The sequence below is a fragment of the Thermothielavioides terrestris genome, chromosome 1 (assembly GCF_000226115.1).
Source record: "Thermothielavioides terrestris NRRL 8126 chromosome 1, complete sequence".
Classification (NCBI taxonomy): Eukaryota; Fungi; Ascomycota; class Sordariomycetes; order Sordariales; family Chaetomiaceae; genus Thermothielavioides; species Thermothielavioides terrestris.
In genome coordinates this window covers 215,766-236,419 of record NC_016457.1, presented here as the reverse complement: position 1 = coordinate 236,419, position 20,654 = coordinate 215,766, and the positions used below count along the sequence as shown (strand labels likewise).

Below are 20,654 nucleotides of genomic sequence, written 5' to 3'. Positions count from 1 at the left end.
AAAAGGCTAGAGAGAATATACTATAGAGAAGTAGCTAATCTATATAACTTATAGCCCCTAGCCAAGGTCCTATAGATATATAAGGACCTTAGTAAAGCATAGAGCTCCCTATTTATATAGACATATATAGGAGCTATTAGCCTATAGTAGTTCCTATTCTAGAAAGGAGTCTTAGATACGCTTATACTACTATACTACTATAGTAAGATACTAGAGGCTATCGCCTATCTAGCGATATACTATAAAGACCTAGAGGTCGCTATAGAAAGGCCTATAGTTTAAGACTAGTATATACTATTTATACTACTTAGGAGCAAGAGGGGTATATAAGCTCTTATAGGGTAGCTAATATATATAGGGCGCCTATATAAGTACTAGCTTACCTTTAAATTAAACGTTAAAGGCGAGGCTAGGTATAAGGGAGCTATAGAGGGCGAGGTAGGTGAGTAGGCGGCGCGTAGTAGCTAGGACTACGTAGTAGGGGAGCCTCCTATAGGAGGCTCCAAGGGCGATAGCGTAGGTAGGAAGAAGAAGAGGAAGAAGAGGCGTAGGAAGGTCGGCCTCTAGCCGCCTTAGGCGTGTATAGCGCCTTCGGTAGCAAGGATCCTTATACCAAGGGCGCATTGTATAAGCAAGTGGCACGCAATAGGCTATATAAGCTGCCTATATCTCTGTTGCCACCGGGCTAGAAAGGTGAGTTCTAGCGAGTTAGATCGATAGAACCTTAGGAAGCCCGCTTTACGTAGTAGAGCGTAGTGTAGACGCTACGTATAAGTGGTATATATAGAGGTGGAGGGACCGCTTGCCCTTAGTAGCAGGGCGCTAAGAGCCCCTTTAGTATAAGATTAATAATAATAATAATAATAATTTAGTAACGCCTAGCTATAGCTAAACGATGCTACTATTATACTACTACTTCCTCTTAATAGTACTTTAGCTACCTAGAATATATAGTCTAAGCCTACTAAGTTATATAGTCCTAGCTACTAAGTACTACTACCTTACATTGCTTAGATATAGTTAATTCTATTATCTCTATTGCCTTACTATATCTAGGTAGACGTATTATAAAGCATATAAAGCTTAAGCTCCTATTCTACTATAATCTAGAGTAGTATACTTGCTAATTGAAAGGTCCTATTATACTTATCCTATATTAGGTAATATCTATTAAAGTCTTCTAGTAGTATATTATATCTCTTTAGCTTCTATTCTATAAGGATATAGAGTAGTAATCTCTATCTTAGCTCCTAGTTAAACAAGTAGATCGACTAGATAGTAAAGGGCTTAGCCCCCTCTTTCTTAAATGTTACTACTACCTAGTCTTCTCTAGCTTCTATAAACTATATAGCATAGTCACTATACTTACTTATATATAGCGCTATTCTCCTAGAGCTATATATTATCTTATACCTTCTACCCCACTTATAGAGTAGGGCTAGTAAGGTTATATTCTACTTAACTAGTAGCTCCTATATCGCTATTAGGTTAAACTCCTCCTTCTTTTCCAACGTCTAATTAAAGTACTATTAGCTACTATTAGTATTCTAGTAGAGCATTTATAGCGTTATAGCTATATAGCTAGCACTGATCTAGGGCCTTTAGTTATATCTATATTAAGCTATAAACCTATATAGGGTTCCTTCAATTGGCGTTAAAGTATACTAAGCTACTACTCTATATAAGAGGATACTCTTTATAACCTTTATATAGATTTCCTAAGCTTTAGCGATATATACCCTATACGTTTTCGCTATAAGCCTTATAAGGACGAACTTCTATATAGCTATTTTCGCCTCTATTGCCTTCTTATACGCTTTGAAGGAGAGCTTATAATCTAACTATATACCTAGGAACCTTACTAACTCTACTAGGGCAAGCCCTAGCTAGCCTTTGCCTAGGATATTGACAACCTTTATATATAGTCGCTACACCTTTATAAAGTAGATAAGTTCACTCTTTACTAGTTCGAACTATATACTCTACTCCAAAGCCTATCTCTTATATTTAGTAAACCCCCTCTCTAGTATATAGTAATACGCTAGTATATCCTATCTAAATATAAAGAGGTTTATATTATCTATATATCCGACTATTAGAAGCCTAGTATATACCTCGAGGGTATAGAACAAAGGGGTAATAAAGAGGATAAATAGCGCTAACGACAGTAGCGAACCCTATAGTATACCCTATTATAGGGTTATAGGTTCGGCTATAATCCTATTGAACTATAAACGTACTATACGATCTTTGAAATAGCTCTTTAGAAGTATAACTAGCTTCCTTTCGAATCCTAGCTCCTAGAGTATATATAGTAGCTAGACCTAATCGACCTAGTCGAAGATGCCCTTTAGGTCTAGCTATAGTAGCGATATATAGACGCTCTATACCTATACCGTCTATACTATATTGGTTACTACCTAGATCGCTACCTCTATTAACCTATATTGCTAAAAACCTATCTATATCTCTAGGAGTAGCTTATACGCCTTAGCTATATATATTACCTAGTCTATAATAGTCACTTTAATAATCTTATCTACTATATTGAATAGCGATATTAGGTAGTACGCCTTTACCTCCTTTAGCTACTCTAGAGACTTCCCTAGCTTCCTTAGAACGACTACCTATATAGTATAGAATCTATATAAGAAGTGCTCCAGCTTGAAGTAGACGTATATAATCGCTATAAGCACCTTTAATAGCTTCTTTTCCTTATTATAGGCCTTAAAGAACTTATTAGTAAAGAGGTCTTTACTAAACACTTTGTTCAATCCTATACAACTTATAATCTTTATAATATTACTACTATAGACCTCTTAGTCGATTAGTATAGTATTATAGAAGGACCTTTTAAGCTAGTTCTAGTTAGAGATACTATTGTATTACGCCTATAGTATAGAGAAGAAGTGCTCTACTAGCGCCTCTGCCTTCTAAGTATATATTATAGCGTTCTAAGGCTCGCTAGGCCCTAGCTAGAGCGCTAGTATCGTTAAGGGCTTAGGGCGTTGATAGCTATAGAGCTATATCTACCTCTTGATATCCTACATTGGCTTCTACTCCTTTAATACTTTAATAAGCGAGTAGCGTTAGTATAACATCTATAATCGATTAGTACAACGTTTAAATTACTTTACTACCTTATAGTAGTATTTTTAGAAGCTTATAATATAGCTCGACCTCTAGGTACATTTAGCCCTCCTCGCTTCCTATATTACCTTATTAACTTTGAGGTTATATTATAGTGTATAGGATCCTTAGTTAAGCTTCTAGTATAATACCGCTATATCTATAATATTAGTTAGCTTATATATTAGAGTACCTACTATATCTTTAAGCTCCTCTACTATATTAATCTCTTTTAGTAGAATAAGGAACTACGCTTTAGCCTTATACCTCTTATAGTCTAATAGCGCCTAGCTATAGCCTAGTAGTATAGTGGCTTTGCTACTACTCCCCCTTAGTGGCACTTCAGCTATCTAAGGTATATAGTCTAAGCCTACTAAGTCGAGTAGCCCTAGCCAATAAGCGCTATTGCCCTATATTGTCTAGATATAGTCGATCGTACTATTTCTATTGCTTTAGCGAACCTAAGTAGATATACTACGAGATATATAAAGCTCAAGCTCCTATTCTACTACAATCTAAAGTAGTATATTTCCTAATTAAAAGGTCTTATTATGCTTGTTCTATATTAGGTAATAATGTATATAGGAACCGTTGAGCTAAAATCGAATCCGACAACACGAGCGTTCTTAGCGCACCCAGTTACCCCTATCTGCGATGTCGTAGAGGGGGCGTAGCGGCTGTGTAGGTCGTAGTAGCGATCGTAGTAGCCCGGTAGAGGGCTCTGCGAGTCGCGATATTGCGGCTAACGTATATAAGTACCCCGACCAATACGACCGAAGACTTGGGCTCCCTCCTATAGGAGCTACAAATAATTAGAATATATATACCGAAGCTGTTAGCAATAAGAAATCGAGGCTTTTATAGGAATTCTATACCTTAGTGTCGCTGGAGATATAGCTATATATATAGGCTACTGTATATATATACTACCGTAAGGTGTTTTAGGACGAGCTAAACTGCCTCTACGATATATATAAGCTATATAAAAGCATTGACTATATAAAAGAGGAGGTTATATAGATAAGAAACAAGGTTGGGATATAGCTAGATGCTAAAGGCGTATAGGCGAGGACCTAGGCCTAGGTGGCTAGGTAGGGTATAGCCGCGATAGCGACGCCTTAGATACTTGAGGGCTATATATAGTATATACTAAAGAAGCTATTCTATAAATTAGTGGTCGATCTTAGGCAAGCGTCTATAGATATCGTCAATAGGAGCGTAGATAATATAGTCTAGGCGGTTAACGTAGCTATAGCTACTATAGGGACGACAATAGGAGGTGGTAGAAGTGGCGTAATCGCTATATAGAAGTTACTAAGGAGTAGGAATATAGGGGTTATATTCGAAGAGGACTATTAGATATAGTTTATCAATAAAGATAATAAAGTATAGGTTACTACTATATTTAGGGCGACTATAGTATTTAAGCGCTATACCTTTGCTATACTAGCGAAGGGCGTTTAGCTAGTTGCTTTAACGAGATATAAAGATATCTTCGACTACTTAGTAGTAGATCTAGCAAAGGAGAATAAGGTCTAAATTATATTATTATTAATCTTACACCGAAGAGGCACTTAGTGCCTTGCTACTAAAGGCAAGCAGTCCCTCCACCTCTATATATACCACTTATATATAGTGCCTATACTACGTTCCTACTATATAGGGCGGGCCTTCTAGACTTCTTCTTTCCAACTTGCTAGAACTTACCTTTCTAGCCTAGTAGCGACGGAGATATAGCAGCCTCTATAGCCTGCTATATACCACTTGCTTATATAATACGCCCCTAGCGTAAGCGCCTAAGTCGCTAGGCGCGTAGTATATACGAGGAGAGTAGCTAGAGGCCAACCTTCCTACGCCTCTTCTTCCTTTTATACCCCCTATTTATACTACTGTCCTTATAGCTATTCGCTAGAGGCTCTTCTACTATATCGCCCTAGCTACTATATATTAGCTATATATTTATAGAGCCTTCTACTACTTCTTTATATCCTACTTCGCCCTCGATATTTAGTTTAAGCGCTAGCTAGTACTTCTATAGGCGCCTAGTATATATTAGCTATCCTATAAGCGCCTAAGCGCCTCTCCTACTTCTAAGTAGCGTAAATAGCGTATATTGGTCCTAGACGCTAGGTCTTTCTATAGTGACTACTAGGTCTTTATAGTATATTGTAAGATAGACAATAGTCTTAAGCGCCTCGCTATAGTAGTAAAGCGGTATAGACGTATCTAGTATACCTTTTTAGAATAGGAACTGCCTTAGGCTAATAGCTCCTATATATACCTATATAAAGAGAGAGCTCTATACTTTACTAAGGTCTTTATATATTTATAGTATCTAGGTAGAGGGCTTTAGGCTATATAGGTCAACTACTTCTTTATAATATACTCTCTCTAGCCTCTTAGCATCTATATAAGTGTATCTACAACTCTCTATATACCTTCTACTCCTCTATTATAACTATATTTATATCGATATAAAGTTAAAGCTCCTAGGGTCTCTATTCGTCGTCTTTGCTACTCTTACTCTATACCTTTACTACTATTGTAGGGCGGTATCAAAGGAGCTATTCCTTAGCCTACGCCTATCTTCGTTCTATAAGGGCATCTCCCATAGCTAGCCTTATCCCTAGGGTATAGTATATATAACGTCTCCTTTTTAGCCTTAATACTACCTTTATATATATATTATATAGGAGCTATATAAGCCTTATTCTCTAGAGCCTTTACTTAGTATATACCGCCTAGCGGTTAAGGTATAGGTCTATAGGGGGTACCTAGGTCTTGCTCTCGAGGTTATAGACTAGTATAGCCTTATATATACTAGCAACTGTAACGGCATAGCACGCTAACCACCGTTATATAACTTGTATACAGACATGTCACGTGACTATATACCTATGTGACTTCCTAAGTTAGTAGATTTATAGGATTTAAGTCGACTTCTAGATTAGGAAGGAAGGGGTTGACTTACCGATAAGGAAAAACGTGCTAATAAGGCGAACTACGTCTTACCCTATAGCGTATAGACTTTATAGCCCTACTACAAATTGCAGCTCCACTACAAATTGTCTATATATACTACCCAAGGTATTTTAGTACAGTTTTCCATCTATATATTAATAGTTTTCCTCTTTCTCCTTAGACTTAAAGTCTTTGTTAATCGAGGATCAATTTAGCTATAAGTCATCTAGTATTTATTTTACCTTGCTATAACATTACTTTAAGTCTTACTACTATAGGCCTACAAAGGCAATATAATATCTAATATAGTCTTTTCTAATAGGACTAGTTTAGTTAGCTAGAGAACCTAAATCTCTAATAGAACCTTTGATTTACTAACAGTATAATACAATAGGTTAGCTAGGAACTAATTGGCACTAAGGACAAACTATTAAATGTACAATAGGTTGCCGATAGTGAAGCAACCTCCGATCGACTAGTGGTAAGTAGTGCAATCACCTTATCGAGGCGATTCAACTATATTAATCGACAAAAGAAGTCCTAAAAGAAGTACGATTCTAATAATAGTTTATAAAATAGAAAATATAGGTTATACTCCTAGGCCTACTAAACAAGGCTAGAACACCTAGAAAATTAATCTAATGGACCTCTATAAATTCAATGTAAAAGGTAATCAAGGTACTCGAATCCGATTGAAGATCAGTGATTTAACCCTATTTAGCTCTTAAACCTAAATGACTACCAACTTAATCGAAGAATATAAGCTTATAAACCCTATTCCTAAGTCTTTTAATTAAATTAGCTAAATTAAGTATTTAGCTAAAGAATAGGAGGTAGATTTGATTAAGCGTTATATAAGACTTAAAAACAAGTATATCGCTATTACTTACTTTCTTTAGAATAATAAACTAATTGCTCTTAAGGAGGTCTAGCTACTAAGTACTAAATAGGTCGATTAATTACAAAGTAATGATCTTATTAAAATGATCTAATCAATTATTATATAGTATAATATAGCAATTAGATAAGCTATAGCTCTATAAGTCACCTACAATGTATTAGCCAATTTAATAACAATACTACTTATAAAAGTTTAGTAATTTAAGTAAGAACAAGGTAATACCCTCGACCCTAAAGAACTTTCTACTTTATATACCTAAATCAAGGTACTTTTATATAATAAGATAGTATTAGAAGATAAGAGGATAGAACTCTTTAAGAAGATTGCTAATATAGTTGATCTATAGGGCTAAGCTATACTTTCGATCTAAATTCAACCAATATAAACTAAATTACATTTAAAGTTATATAATTCTAATTGTCTAATCTCAACGACTAAAAAGACTTTTAAACCTACAATTTATATAAAAATTATAAAGATTATTAACCTTAAGAAGTTTATTAATAGTAAAGACCTAAAGTATTTAGTCTAGAAGGTAGCTATACTTTAAAAGATTAAAGGGAACTATAAATTGTTCTTAATTAAAGATTTAAAATTCGGATATATAGTATCCTTTATTAGTAATAAAGCGATAGAGGCTTTTATACCCTACTTTAAAGAAGATATAGTAAAGCTAATTATTCATCTTAATAAGTTGTTTAACTTTCTAGACAGATTTTATATCAACTTTACTAAACTTTGTTATATAAAGAACGATTTTATAGTCCTAAAGATAGGATCTATACCCTATTGTAAGTTCTTTACTAAGTTTATCTACCTTACTATTAAATCTAAGAAACCTAAAGACAAATAGAAAGAGGAATTCTATATTTAACTCTCTTAGAGCTTATATTTCTAGATAGTAAAAGATCTAGTCGATCTAAATATTAGCTTTAACGACTTTACTCGCCTTAGTTACTAGTTCTCTTTACTCTAGAAGATAATAAAGAAGGATTAGAAAGATAGAAAATCTAATTTACTAGGATCTAGATAATCGAATAGAGGATTAGCTTCTATAAAGAAGAAAGAAAAGACCCTTTAGTTAGATAGTTCTAAAGGAGGTAAAGCTAAATTAGGATCTCCTAAGCTCTTTTAGAAAGAGTAAAATACCCTAAAGAAGAAGGGTAAATACTTCTATTACTAAAAGACTAATTATATAAAGGTATAGTATTTAAAACGTATTATAGTTATAATTAAGAAGATAGAGGTAGACCTAAAGAAGATAATAAATTTAATTAAAGAAAATAAGACTAAGACTATTGAATTAGAAAACTAAAAGCTTTAAAGAAAGTAGACTTTAGCTTAAAGCTAGATATTAGATTAATAGTTACCTAGGTAGACCTTTAGTAGTTTATAGGTAGTCGAAGCTTCTTTTTCTTCTATATATTAGCTATTAATAGAAATAATATTACTATTACTATATTTATTGACTTTAGAATAAACGGTTATATCTTCTTTAATTAAATCTATATAAAGCGAATTACTAAGAAACTTAGTATTAGAGGGATACTACTCGAGACTCCGATCTCTATAAAGGACTTCTAAGGTAGATCTATAGACTTTATCGACTTAATTCTAAGATTCGACCTCTAAATCGATAGAAGAATATAAAAAGATATCCTATTCCTAGTTCTTAATATAGAAAAGGAACATTAGCTATTACTAGGCTAATAGTAGCTCGTTTACTATAATATTCTACTAGATATTTACTAATATTGATTAATCTAGTCTAAAGATAAACTATATAACCTAGAATAGAATTATATCTTTAAGATTCTTTATAACTCCTTTATTCCTAAGGTATTAAACCCTAAATACTAGAAGGATACTAAGCGAAGAGACTAAGTAATAAAGCGTTAAAACTAATATTAGAAGGCTTAGTAGCAACTATAAATACTAAAGTATAGAGAGTTATTTTCTAAACCTATATCTAATAAATTCTACTAATTAGTATAGCCTACTAAGGATTTAGAAATATATCGATTAATATAACCTAAGGTAAGCCTAAGATTATACTAATTGATATAACTTAAAGTCTTTAAAATATATACCAATAGGTATAATCTTATTGAACTTACTAAGAAACCCCTTTAAAAAGTATCGTTTAAAGGTATATAGGACAATAGCCTCTAGAAGATAGACTAAGCATTAAAAGGCGAAGAATTTATTCCTTTAAGAACCTATACTCGACCTATAATACCTAAAGAAGAGGAGGAATAGGCTATCTCCTAGGTAAAAGAGGGTAAACGACTATAGATTTTTAAAAACTTAATTAAAGCTATAGTTATCTCTACTATAGCCTTTAATAAAATGTTCTTTAAAGGAAACTAATAAGGAAATTCTATACTAAGATTCATTATAATCGTCTAGATCGACTAAGCTATTAAGGTTAAAAAGATTAATAAACTTCTTAATAACGAGGATAAAGAGGTCTAAGCCCTTATAAGTTAAAGAAGTAATTGTAAAGTACTTTTACTTTATTAAATTTATCGATATATTTTTAAAGAAAGAATTTAACGAGATGCCTCTAAAGTATAAATACAACTATAAGATCGAATTTACTAGACTATTACCCTAGTGAGTAAGCCCCTTATACTCCTATACCCTCAACTAGCTAGAAACTATAAAGAAGTACCTAGTTAAGAACCTATAGAAGGGTTTTATTAAGCTAAGTGCCACTTTATATTACTCTTCTATACTTTTCACTATTAAAGGAGATAAGACCTAGAGGTTCTATATCGATTACTAAGCTTTAAATAAAGTTATTATTAAAGACTACTATCTACTACCCTATATTAATAAAACCTTATAATAACTAGGAAACATTAAAATCTTTACTAAGATTAATATTCGACAAGCCTTCTACTGCTAGATCTTAAAGAGGTCCCGCCAAGACTAATTTCGGCTAATTGTCGGCAATGTTTTTACAACGTTTTTACACAACCCCGATCGCCAAGGCGTTTACACTATCGCCAAGGCGTTCAAGCGGTTAGTTCGCCGGGGGTGCGGGGGGCGGCGCCAGCCCCCCGCTGGTTAGGGTGAGGGTTATAGTTAGGGTGAGGGTCAAGGTTAGGGTATAGGTTAACTTCGTTTTCTTTTTTTTCAATTTGGTTGAGGTTTCGCGAAGTTTTTGCTATAAGTCTTTGCAATTCTTCGTTGTTGATGTTGCTCGAAGTCGTGGCGACCCCGCTCCCTTGCGGCAATTTGTAAATACTTGTAAGCGGTAGGTCCCGAAATTAGTCTTGGCGGGACCTCTTTAAGAATAACCCTTCTACTAGATCCGACTTACCCCTAGAAGCAAAGACCTAACAACTTTCTAAACCTACTATAGCCAATTCCACTATAAGGTTCTACTATTTAGCCTATATAATAGACCTACTACCTTCTAACGATTTGTCAATTCTTAGTTCTTTAAGTACCTTAATATATTTATAACCGTCTATATTAATAACCTAATTATCTACTCTTAGAATAAAGAAGAATACTATAAATATATATAACTTATCCTTTAGAAGCTATATAAAGTAGGTCTCTAGATAGATATTAAGAAATATAAATTCTATACTACTAAGACTAAGTTCCTTAGGTTTATCGTTAATACTAAAGGCGTCTAAATAGACTTAAAGAAAATTAAGACAATAGTTTCTTAGGACTGATCTACTACTATATAAGGAGTATAAGCCTTCTTTAGATTCTACAACTTTTACTATTAATTTGTCTATAAATATAGAAGGATTATATAGCCTTTATAGCGCCTAACTATTAAAGGAAAACTATTTAAATAGACTAAAGAGTATAAGGAAGCCTTCTAAGAACTTAAAAAGCAAATAACTAATATCCTACTCTTTAAGTACTACGACCCTACTAGAAAAAGCTAAATCAAAGTCGATATATCTAGTAGAGTTATAGCTAAAGTCTTCTAGTAGAAATACAACGATAGTTAGTACCCTATTATATTCTTCTTAAAAACGATATCTAAACTAGAAAGCAATTACCCTATCTATAATAAGGAACTCCTTACTATTATATATACTATTGAAGAATAGTACCTAATACAACTTAGCCTCTAATAGCGGTTTAATATCTTATCCAACTACTATACGTTGTAGTACTTTATATAGAAGAGGCTACTTAATATACAACAAGTAGGATAGGCTAAGCTCCTCTTTGCCCTAGATTTTTAAATTGTCTATTGACCTAGTAAATAGAACGTCGTTGCTAACGCCTTGTCCTATAAGGCCAAAGAACTTACTATCTAGAAGGAAGTCCAAGAAGCCTATCGTACTTAGATGGTCCTCCCTAAGAGCAAGCTAGACCTATAGATCCTAGAGGAACTAGAGTTGTCGCCTAAGGAGCTTACTAAGTACAACTTACAGTATATAATCTATTAAATCGAAGCTAACGAATCTAAGCTATCTCGTCTACAACGACTTAAAGGATATAAACTAGTAGATATTATCCTTAAAATAAACTAGGAAAGTAAGGCCCTAAAGAGCTTTAGGGAGCTTGTCTACTAGAATAATATTGACTAGACCCTAAGCAATAGTAGCCTTCTACTAAAGGAAGGGAGGCTAATAGTTCTATTAGATAGTTATTGTAACGTGCTAGCCTTATAGCGTCTACAGATAAGCGCACAATGTTCTATTCAACTACCTTAAGGAAGGAAAAAGGAGAAGTACAGGCTGCGGTCCCTGCGCGCAGAGTTTTTCAAGGGCTCGCAAAGTGGGTTCGGACCGACATTATTCTAGGCGCGAGGCGGGCCCGCTACAGGTCTGTCCCGGGGCCACTGCGAATCTTGGGCGTAGCCCTATATACCTAGCCTGGGTATAGCCCAGTCTATAACAGTTATCTATAAACCTACCTATTAGTTAAAATCTATAACTAGATCTCTATAGCCTACCTAGGTAGGAATAAGATATAAGAGTTAGTCTAGAGATAATACTTTTAGCTAAGGTAAATAGGAGATATCGACAGGTTTATCTAGAATTACTAGACCTACCAACGTTCTTATATATCCTATAATAAGCTACTAGGCCTCCTTAAGCCTCTAGAAGTCCCTATAAAACTTTAGTAGTACATTACTATAGACTTCTATATAATACCCTAGGATAAGTTGAGCTATAACTAAGTCTTTATTATAGTAGACTATTTAAAGAAGTATAGTTATTTACTCCTCTATTATAAGACTATTAATATTAAAGAGATAGTATAACTCTACTATTAATATATTTAATATACTTATAAAGCTTTAGAATCAATTACTTTAGACTAAGGCCTTTAATTTATCTTAGTATTCTAGGACAAGTTCTATAAGATCTTTAGAATTAATCTATATCTCTCTTCTTTAAAGTACCCCTAGATAAATAGGTAGACTAAAATTATAAATTAATACCTTGACTAACGCCTATACCTATTTATTAACTATTTCTAAAACAATTAATTAAAATTATTATCTATAATAGATTTTATTTAAGCTATTTTACTCTATTTATCTACTAGCTTTGCTTTATTTAAGGTCAAGACTAGTATACTCCCCTAGATAATTTATAATTAGTAGAAATATATCTAAAAATTTAATAGCGTTAAAGATAAGCTTAATTATATTAAAGCCTAGGAGATACTCTTTAAAATCAATTCTACTATCTAATTTGTTAAAGAAAATATATAGAAAGCCTAGGAAGCCTAAAAGTAGTAAGTAGATAAATATTAGCGACTAGAAGAGTTTAAAGTTGGCTAGAAGGTCTATATTATAAAGGGCCACTAGTAGATAAACCAACTAAGCAACAAGTTTAATTACCTTATTGCTAAGCTTTTTTCAATTATTGCTAAGAAGGGTTATTCTTATAAGCTAAAGCTATCTAAGATCTAGAAGATATACCTAATGTTTACTCTAGATCGACTTTAGAGGATACTAAATAACCTATTACTAGGCTAGGAACCCTAGCCTAAGCTGCTAATTAAGGTAGATAGTAAGTTGGAATAGTAAGTTGAAAAGATTCTTATTTCCTAGATATTTAAAGGGAAACTCTAGTACTATATTAAATAGATTAGTTAAAGCAAGGACCCTAAATAGTATAATATTACCAATTTTAAGAATATACTATACCACCTCTAGGAATTCTATAAAGCATTCCCCTATATAGCTAGATTATTATAACAGTTACTATAATAGCTAAAGGCTTATAAAGAGGATTACTTTAATAACGAATATCTAAATAATAACCTACTAGTACCTAAAGGACAATATGATCTAACTTAATCTAAGAGACATTGTATATATATATAAACCTACTATAAGGTCGTAGAATAACATTTTATCCTAGCTCCCTTATATACCTACTAGCCTAGATATAACGACTTATATAGCCTAGTAGGCTATAAGGCAGATTTCTAAGTCCTATAAAACTTAATTGTATAAGCTTTATAAAAAATAGGCTTATAAGCCAATTCTTCTAATTATCAATAGCTAGTGGAGGACTGTAATATATTTATTATATAGGTACAACGTTTTTTCGAAGGGGGGGTAATATAACAGTATAGTACACTAACTACTGTTATATAACTTGTATATAGACCTATTATATAACTATACACCTATACTATACACCTATATAACTTCCTAAGTTAGTAGATTTATAGGATTTAAGTCGACTTCTAGATTAGAAAGGAAGGGGTTGACTTGCCAATAAGGAAAAATACACTAATAAAGCGAACTGTGTCTTACCCTATAGTGTATAGACTTTATAGCCCTACTACAAATTGCAGCCCCGCTATAAATTGTCTATACGTACTACCTAAGGTATTTTAGCACAGTTTTCCACCTATATATTAATAGTTTTCCTCTCTCTCCTTAGACTTAAAGTCTTCGTCAATCGAGGATCAATTCAGCTACAAGTCATCTAGCACTTGTTTTGCCTTGCTATAACAGCAACTACCTAGAGGTAGCCCAACTATATTATACTAAAGCTATATATAATCCTATAAGGGGTCCCTTTAACCAACGTTGGAGTATACTATGCTATAGCCCTATATAAGAGAATACTCTTAATGACCTTTATATAGATCTCCTAAGCTTATATAATATATATCCTATATATCTTCGCTATAAGCCTTATAAAAGTAAACTTTTATATAGCTATCTTCGCCCCTACTACCTTTTTATATACTTTGAAAGAGAGCTTATAATCTAGCTATATACCTAGAAACCTTGCTAATTCCACTAGTATAAGCCTAGGTTGGCCTTTGCCTAAGATATTGACGACCTCTATATATAGCTACTACGCCTTTATAAAGTAGATAAGCTCGCTCTTCGCTAGTTTGAACTATATATTTTACTCTACTATCTATTTCTTATACTTAGTAAACCCCCTTTCCAATATATAGTAGTATACTAAAGTATCCTATCCAAATATAACGAGGTTAGTATTATCTATATACCTGACTGTTAGGAGCCTAGTATATACCTTAAGGGTATAGAACAAAGGGGTAATAAAGAGGATAAATAGCGCTAATAACAATAGCAAACTTTATAGTATACCCTATTATAGGGTTGTAGGCTCTGTTATAACTCTATTGAACTATAAGCGTATTATATAATCCTCGAAGTAGCTCTTTAGAAGTATAATCAGCTTCCTTTCGAAGCTTAGCTCCTAAAGTGTATATAGTAGCTAAATCTAGTCAACCTAGTCGAAAGCGCCTTTTAGGTCTAGTTGTAGTAGCGAAGTATAAGCGCTATACGCCTATACTGTCTTTACTATATTAGTTACTACCTAGATTATAACCTTTATTAACCTATATTGCTAGAAGCCTATTTACATCTCTAGAAGTAGCTTATACACCTTAGCTATATATATTACCTAGTTTATAATAGCTATTTTAATAATTTTATTTACTATACTAAATAGCGATATTAGGCAATATACCCCTACCTCTTTTAGCTGCTCCTAAGACTTCCCTAGCTTCCTAAGTACAACTATCTATATAACGTAGAATCTATATAGAAAGTGCTCTAGCTTAAAGTAGATATATATAATCTCTAAAAGTATCTTTAAAAGCTTCCTTTCTTTATTATAAGCTTTAAAGAACTTATTAGTAAAGAGGTCTTTACTAAACGCTTTATTTAATCCTATATAGCTTATAATCTCTATAATCTTATTGCTATAGACCTTCTAGTCGATAGGTATAGTATTATAAAAAGACCTTTCTAGCTAGTCTTAGTCGAGGATACTATTGTACTACGCTTATAGTATAGGGAAGAAGCGCCTTACTAACGCTTTAGCCTTCTATATATATATTACTACGCTCTAGGGCTCGCTAGGCCCTAGCTAGAGTGCTAGCAATACTAAAGGCTTAGGGCATTAATAGCTTTAAAGTTGTACCTACCTCTTAATATCTTATATTAGCTTCTACTCTTTCGACGCTTTAGCAAAAGAGTAGTACTAATATAGCGTCTATAACTAGCTAGTATAGCGCTTAAACTACTATACTACCTTATAGTAGTATATTTAGGAGCTCGCTATATAGCTTAATCGCTAAGTATATTTAGCCCTCCTTACTTCTTATATTACTTTATTAACTTTGAGGTTCTACTATAGTATATAGGATCCTTAATTAAGCTTCTAATATAGTGTTACTACGTCTATAATACTAGCTAGCTTATATATTAGAGTATTAACTATACCTTTAAGTTCCTCTACTATATTGATCTCCCTTAGTAGAGTAAGGAACTACGCCTTAGCTTTATACGTTTTATAGTCTAGTAGCACTTAGCTATAGCCTAGTAGTATAAAGGCTCTACTACTATTCCCTTTCAATAGTACTTTAGCTACCTAAGGTATATAGTCTAAGCCTACTAAGTCGAGTAGCCCTGGCTACTAGGTACTACTACCCTATATTACCTAGATATAGTCGATTATATTATCTTTATTACCTTATTGAACTTAGGTAGATATATTATAAAGTATATAAAGCTTAAGCTCCTATTCTACTATAATCTAAAGTAGTATATTTGCTAACTAGGAGGTCCTATTATACTTGTCCTATATTAGGTAGTAGACGTTGAAGTCGCCTATAAGTATATTATACCCCTTTAGCTCCTACTCTACTAGGGCGTAGAGTAGCAACTATTATCTTAGCTCCTAGTTAGGTAAGTAGATAGACTATACTATAAGAGGGTCCGACCCCCCCTTCTTAAACATTATCGCTACCTAGTTTTCTCTAGCCTTAGTAGACTAAGTTATATAGTTAAAGCGTTTACTTATATATAGTACTACTCTACTAACGCTATATATTATTTTATATTATCTACCTTACTTATAGGGTAGGGCTAGTAGAGTTGTATTTAAGTAGACTAGCGGCTCTTAAATTGCTATTAGGTTAAACTCCTCTCTCCTCTCTAACGCCTAGTTAAAGTAGTACCTACTACTATTAGTATTCTAGTAAAGTACTTTCAATATTATAGCTATATACTTAGCGTAGAACTAGGGCCCTTAGTTATAACTATATTAAGCTATAAAGCTAGCTCTACGTTTATATTATATAGAGGTGCTATATAAATAGTACTCCTATTCTATATCCTAGCTCCTTAGAACGTTTATAAGAGTATTCTAAACTAGAATAGGTCTATACTGTTAAAGCGCCCTATCTTCTAAATATTAATAGACTAGCCTACTTTAGTAAGGCGCTTCCTTAAACGCTACTCCCTTAACTCATCTTCCTAATATCTATACTATATACTTACCTCTACTACTGTCGTTACCCAAGGTTAAGGTATATAGAATATAAATAGGTAGTTAAGGAACTATTGCCTTATATATTTATACTACTTCTATATCACTTTGTAGCTTATATCGAAGGCTATATAGGTACCCCTATAATTGATATACTTCAGCTAGTGCCTAGCTAGGTTAGTCTTTATAAAGTACTATATCTTCTACTCTCTTATAATACTACTATCGCTATACACTATATAGGTATAAACTAAATAGTATACCTCCTCCTCTTTATAGAATATCGCCTTATATCTCTACTTCCTATATTTAAAGTATAGGACTATATACGCTACGCCCTTAAAGCGTTTATAAAGGTAGACAGTATAGTCGAGTAGAAGACCCTAATTAATAAGCTTTATAGCTTCCTCAACTATATAGAGCTCGACTAATATATATATTGTCTATAGTCTTTGACCATCCTTAGTACTACCCTATAGTATATATAGCCTTATATATATAACCTAGATCTTATTTTCCTTTATTAGGTCTATCGCTAAGTGGTTAAGGCTATCTCTATATTTTACTAAAGCGATTAGCTAAACGCTCTTCGCTAATACTATAAAGGTATAGCGTTTAAATACTATAGTTGCCTTAAATACAATAGTAATCTACACCTTATTGTCCTTATCGACGAACTATGCCTAGTGATCCTCCTTGAATATAACCACTATATTCCCGCTCTTTAGTAGCTTCTATACTACAATAGTACCGCCTTCGCCACCTCCTATAGTCGTTCCTATCATAGCTATAGCTATATTGACCGCTTAGACTATATCCCCTACGCTCCTATTAACGATATCTATAGGCGTCTACCTAGGGTCAATTACAAGCTTACAAAATAGCTTCTTCGATATATACTATATATAGCTTTTAAGTTGTTAGGGCGCTATCGTCGTAGCTATGCCTTACCCTACTACCTAGGCCTAGGTCCTCGCTTAGGCACTTTCAATATCTATCTACTACCTAACTTTATTCTTTATCTATATAACCTCCTCTTTTATATAGTCGATACTTTTATATAGCTTATATATATTATAAAGGTAGTTTAGCTTATCCTAAAATACCTTATAGTAGTATATATATATAGTAGCTTATATATATAGCTATATTTCTAGTGGCACTAGGGTGTAAAACTCTTATAAAAGCCTCGATTGTTTGTCGCTAGCGCCTTTAGTATATATATTCCGATCGTTTGTAGCTCCTATAGAAGGGAGCCTAAGTCTTCGGTCGTATCGGTTGGGGTACTTACGTACGTTAGCCATAGTGTCGTAACTCATAGCGCCCACTACTAGACTACCGCTATCGCCACTACGACCTATATAGCCGTTGCGCCTTCTCTATAATATCGTAGATAGGGGTAATCGGCTATGCTAAGAATGCTTACGTTGTCGGATTCGATTTTAGTTCAACGGTTCCTTTATAATCGGCGTTTAAGTACAAAGAAGCCTCTTTGTCCAAATTATATATATAAGACTATATACGCTAAAGGGCAGTGCTAAGGACGGTTAAGGGCTATATACAATATATATTATTATTATTATTATTATTAATCTTACACCGAAGAGGCACTTAATGCCTCGCCACTAAGGGCAAGCGGTCCCTCCACCTCTATATATACTACTTATATACAACGCCTATACTGCGTTTTCGCTATATAGGGCGGGCCTCCCTAATTCCTTCTCTCCAACTCGCCGGAACTCACCTTTCTAGCCTAGTGGCGACGGAGACATAGTATAGCGGCCTATATAGCCTATTGCACGCCACTTACGTATATAATACGCTCCTAGCGTAGATACTATAGCCGCTAGGCACACCGTATACTCGCGAAGGGCAGCTAAAGGCCGACCTTCCTACACCTCTTCCTCCTCCTCTTACGCCTCTCGCCTACGCTCAAATCCTCGTAGCTAGCCGCTAAAGGCTCCTCTACTACGCCGTCCTAGCTACTATGCTCCTACTATATACCTACAACGCTCTCTACTACTCCCTTATATCCCCCCTTGCCCTCGATATTTAGTTTAAGCGCTAGCCGGTACTCCTATAGACGCTTAATGCGTATTAGCTATCTAATAATCCTCTAGGCGCCTCCTCTATTCCTAAATAGTACGAATAGTGTATATTGGTCTTGGATATAGGGCCTCCCTATAGTAATCGTAAGGTCCCTATAGTATATTGTAAAGTAAGCGATAGTCTTAGGTACCTCGCTATAGTGGTAAAGTAGTATAAATATATCTAGTACTCCCTTCTAGAATAGGAACTGCCTAAGGCCAATAGCCCTAGTATATACCTATATAAAGAGGGAGCTCTACACTTTACTAAGATCTTTATATACCTATAGTACCTAGGTAGAAGGCTCTAAATTATATAAGTCTACTACTTCCCTATAGTATACCTTCTCTAGCCTTTTAACGTCTATATAGTATACCTATATCTCTCTATATACCTTCTACTCCTCTACTATAGCTATATCTACATTAGTATATAGCTATAGCTCCTAGGGCCTCTAATTGTCGTCCTCGTCGCTCTCGTCCTACGTCTCTACCACTATCGCTAGGCAATATATAAGGAGCTAGTCCTTAGCCTATAGTTGCCTCTACTCTATAGGAGACTCCCCCCTAGCTAGTCCTACCGCTAAGGTATAGCGTATATAGCGCCACTTCTTCAACCTTAACGCTACCTTCGTATAAATATCGTATAAAAGCTATATAAACCTAGTTTTCTAGAGCCTCTACTTAGTATATACCGCCTAGCGGTTAAAGTATAGATCGATAGGGGGTACCTAGGTCTTACTTTCTAAGTTATAGACTAGTATAGCCTTATATATACTAGTAACTATCTAGAGGTAGCCTAACTATATTATACTAAAGCTATATATAATCCTATAGGAAGTCCTTCCAATTAGCGTTGAAGTATACTATACTACTACTCTATATAAAAGGACGCTCTTAATAACCTTTATATAGATCTCCTAAGCTTATATAATATATACCCTATACGTCTTTGCTATAAGCCTTATAAAGGTAAACTTCTATATAGCTATCTTAGCTTTAACCGCCTTCTTATATATCTAAAATAAGAGCTTATAATCTAGCTATATACCTAGGAACCTCGTTAACTCTATAGATATAAGTCCTAGCTAATCTTCGCTAAAGATATTAACGACCTCTATATATAGCTACTATACCCTTGTAAAATAGATAAGCTCGCTCTTCGCTAGTTCAAACTATATCCTCTATTCTATAGTTTACTTCTTATACTTAGTAAACCCTCTCTCTAATATACAATAGTATACTAGTATATCCTATCTAAATATAAGAAGGTTAGTATTATCTATATACCTAACTATTAGAAGCCTAGTATATATCTTAAAGATATAAAATAGAGGGATAATAAAGAGAATAAATAGCGTTAGCAATAGTGGCAAGCCCTATAATATACCTTACTATAGAGTTGTAGGCTTAGCTATAATCTTATCGAACTATAGGCGTACTATACGATCCTCGAAGTAGCTCTTTAGAAGTATAATCAGCTTCCTTTTAAAGCCCAGTTCCTAGAGTATATATAGTAGCTAGATCTAGTCGACTTAGTCGAAGGCGCCTTTTAAATCTAGTTGCAATAGCAAAGTATAAACGTTATACGCCTATACTATCTTCACTATATTAGTCACTACCTAGATTGCCACCTCTATAGACCTATACTACTAAAAGCCTATCTATATCTCTAGGAGCAGCTTATACACCTTAGCCATATATATTACTTAGTCTATAATAGCCGCTTTAATAATTTTGCCTATTACGCTAAATAGCGATATTAGGTAGTACACCCCTACCTCTGTTAGCTGTTCTAGAGACTTCCCT

The 20,654-nt window shown here is 33.9% G+C and overlaps 1 protein-coding gene across 1 annotated transcript; it reads left to right on the top strand.

The window, feature by feature from the left end:
• Positions 1–6,206: 6,206 nt before the first annotated feature.
• Positions 6,207–11,076, top strand: THITE_2043103 (uncharacterized protein; the record flags this gene model as incomplete). The annotated part of the gene is made up of 3 exons (XM_003648516.1): positions 6,207–6,284; positions 7,629–7,754; positions 10,975–11,076. Coding segments are annotated over 3 exons (306 nt in total), but the record flags the coding sequence as incomplete, so codon positions are not given.
• Positions 11,077–20,654: the final 9,578 nt, after the last annotated feature.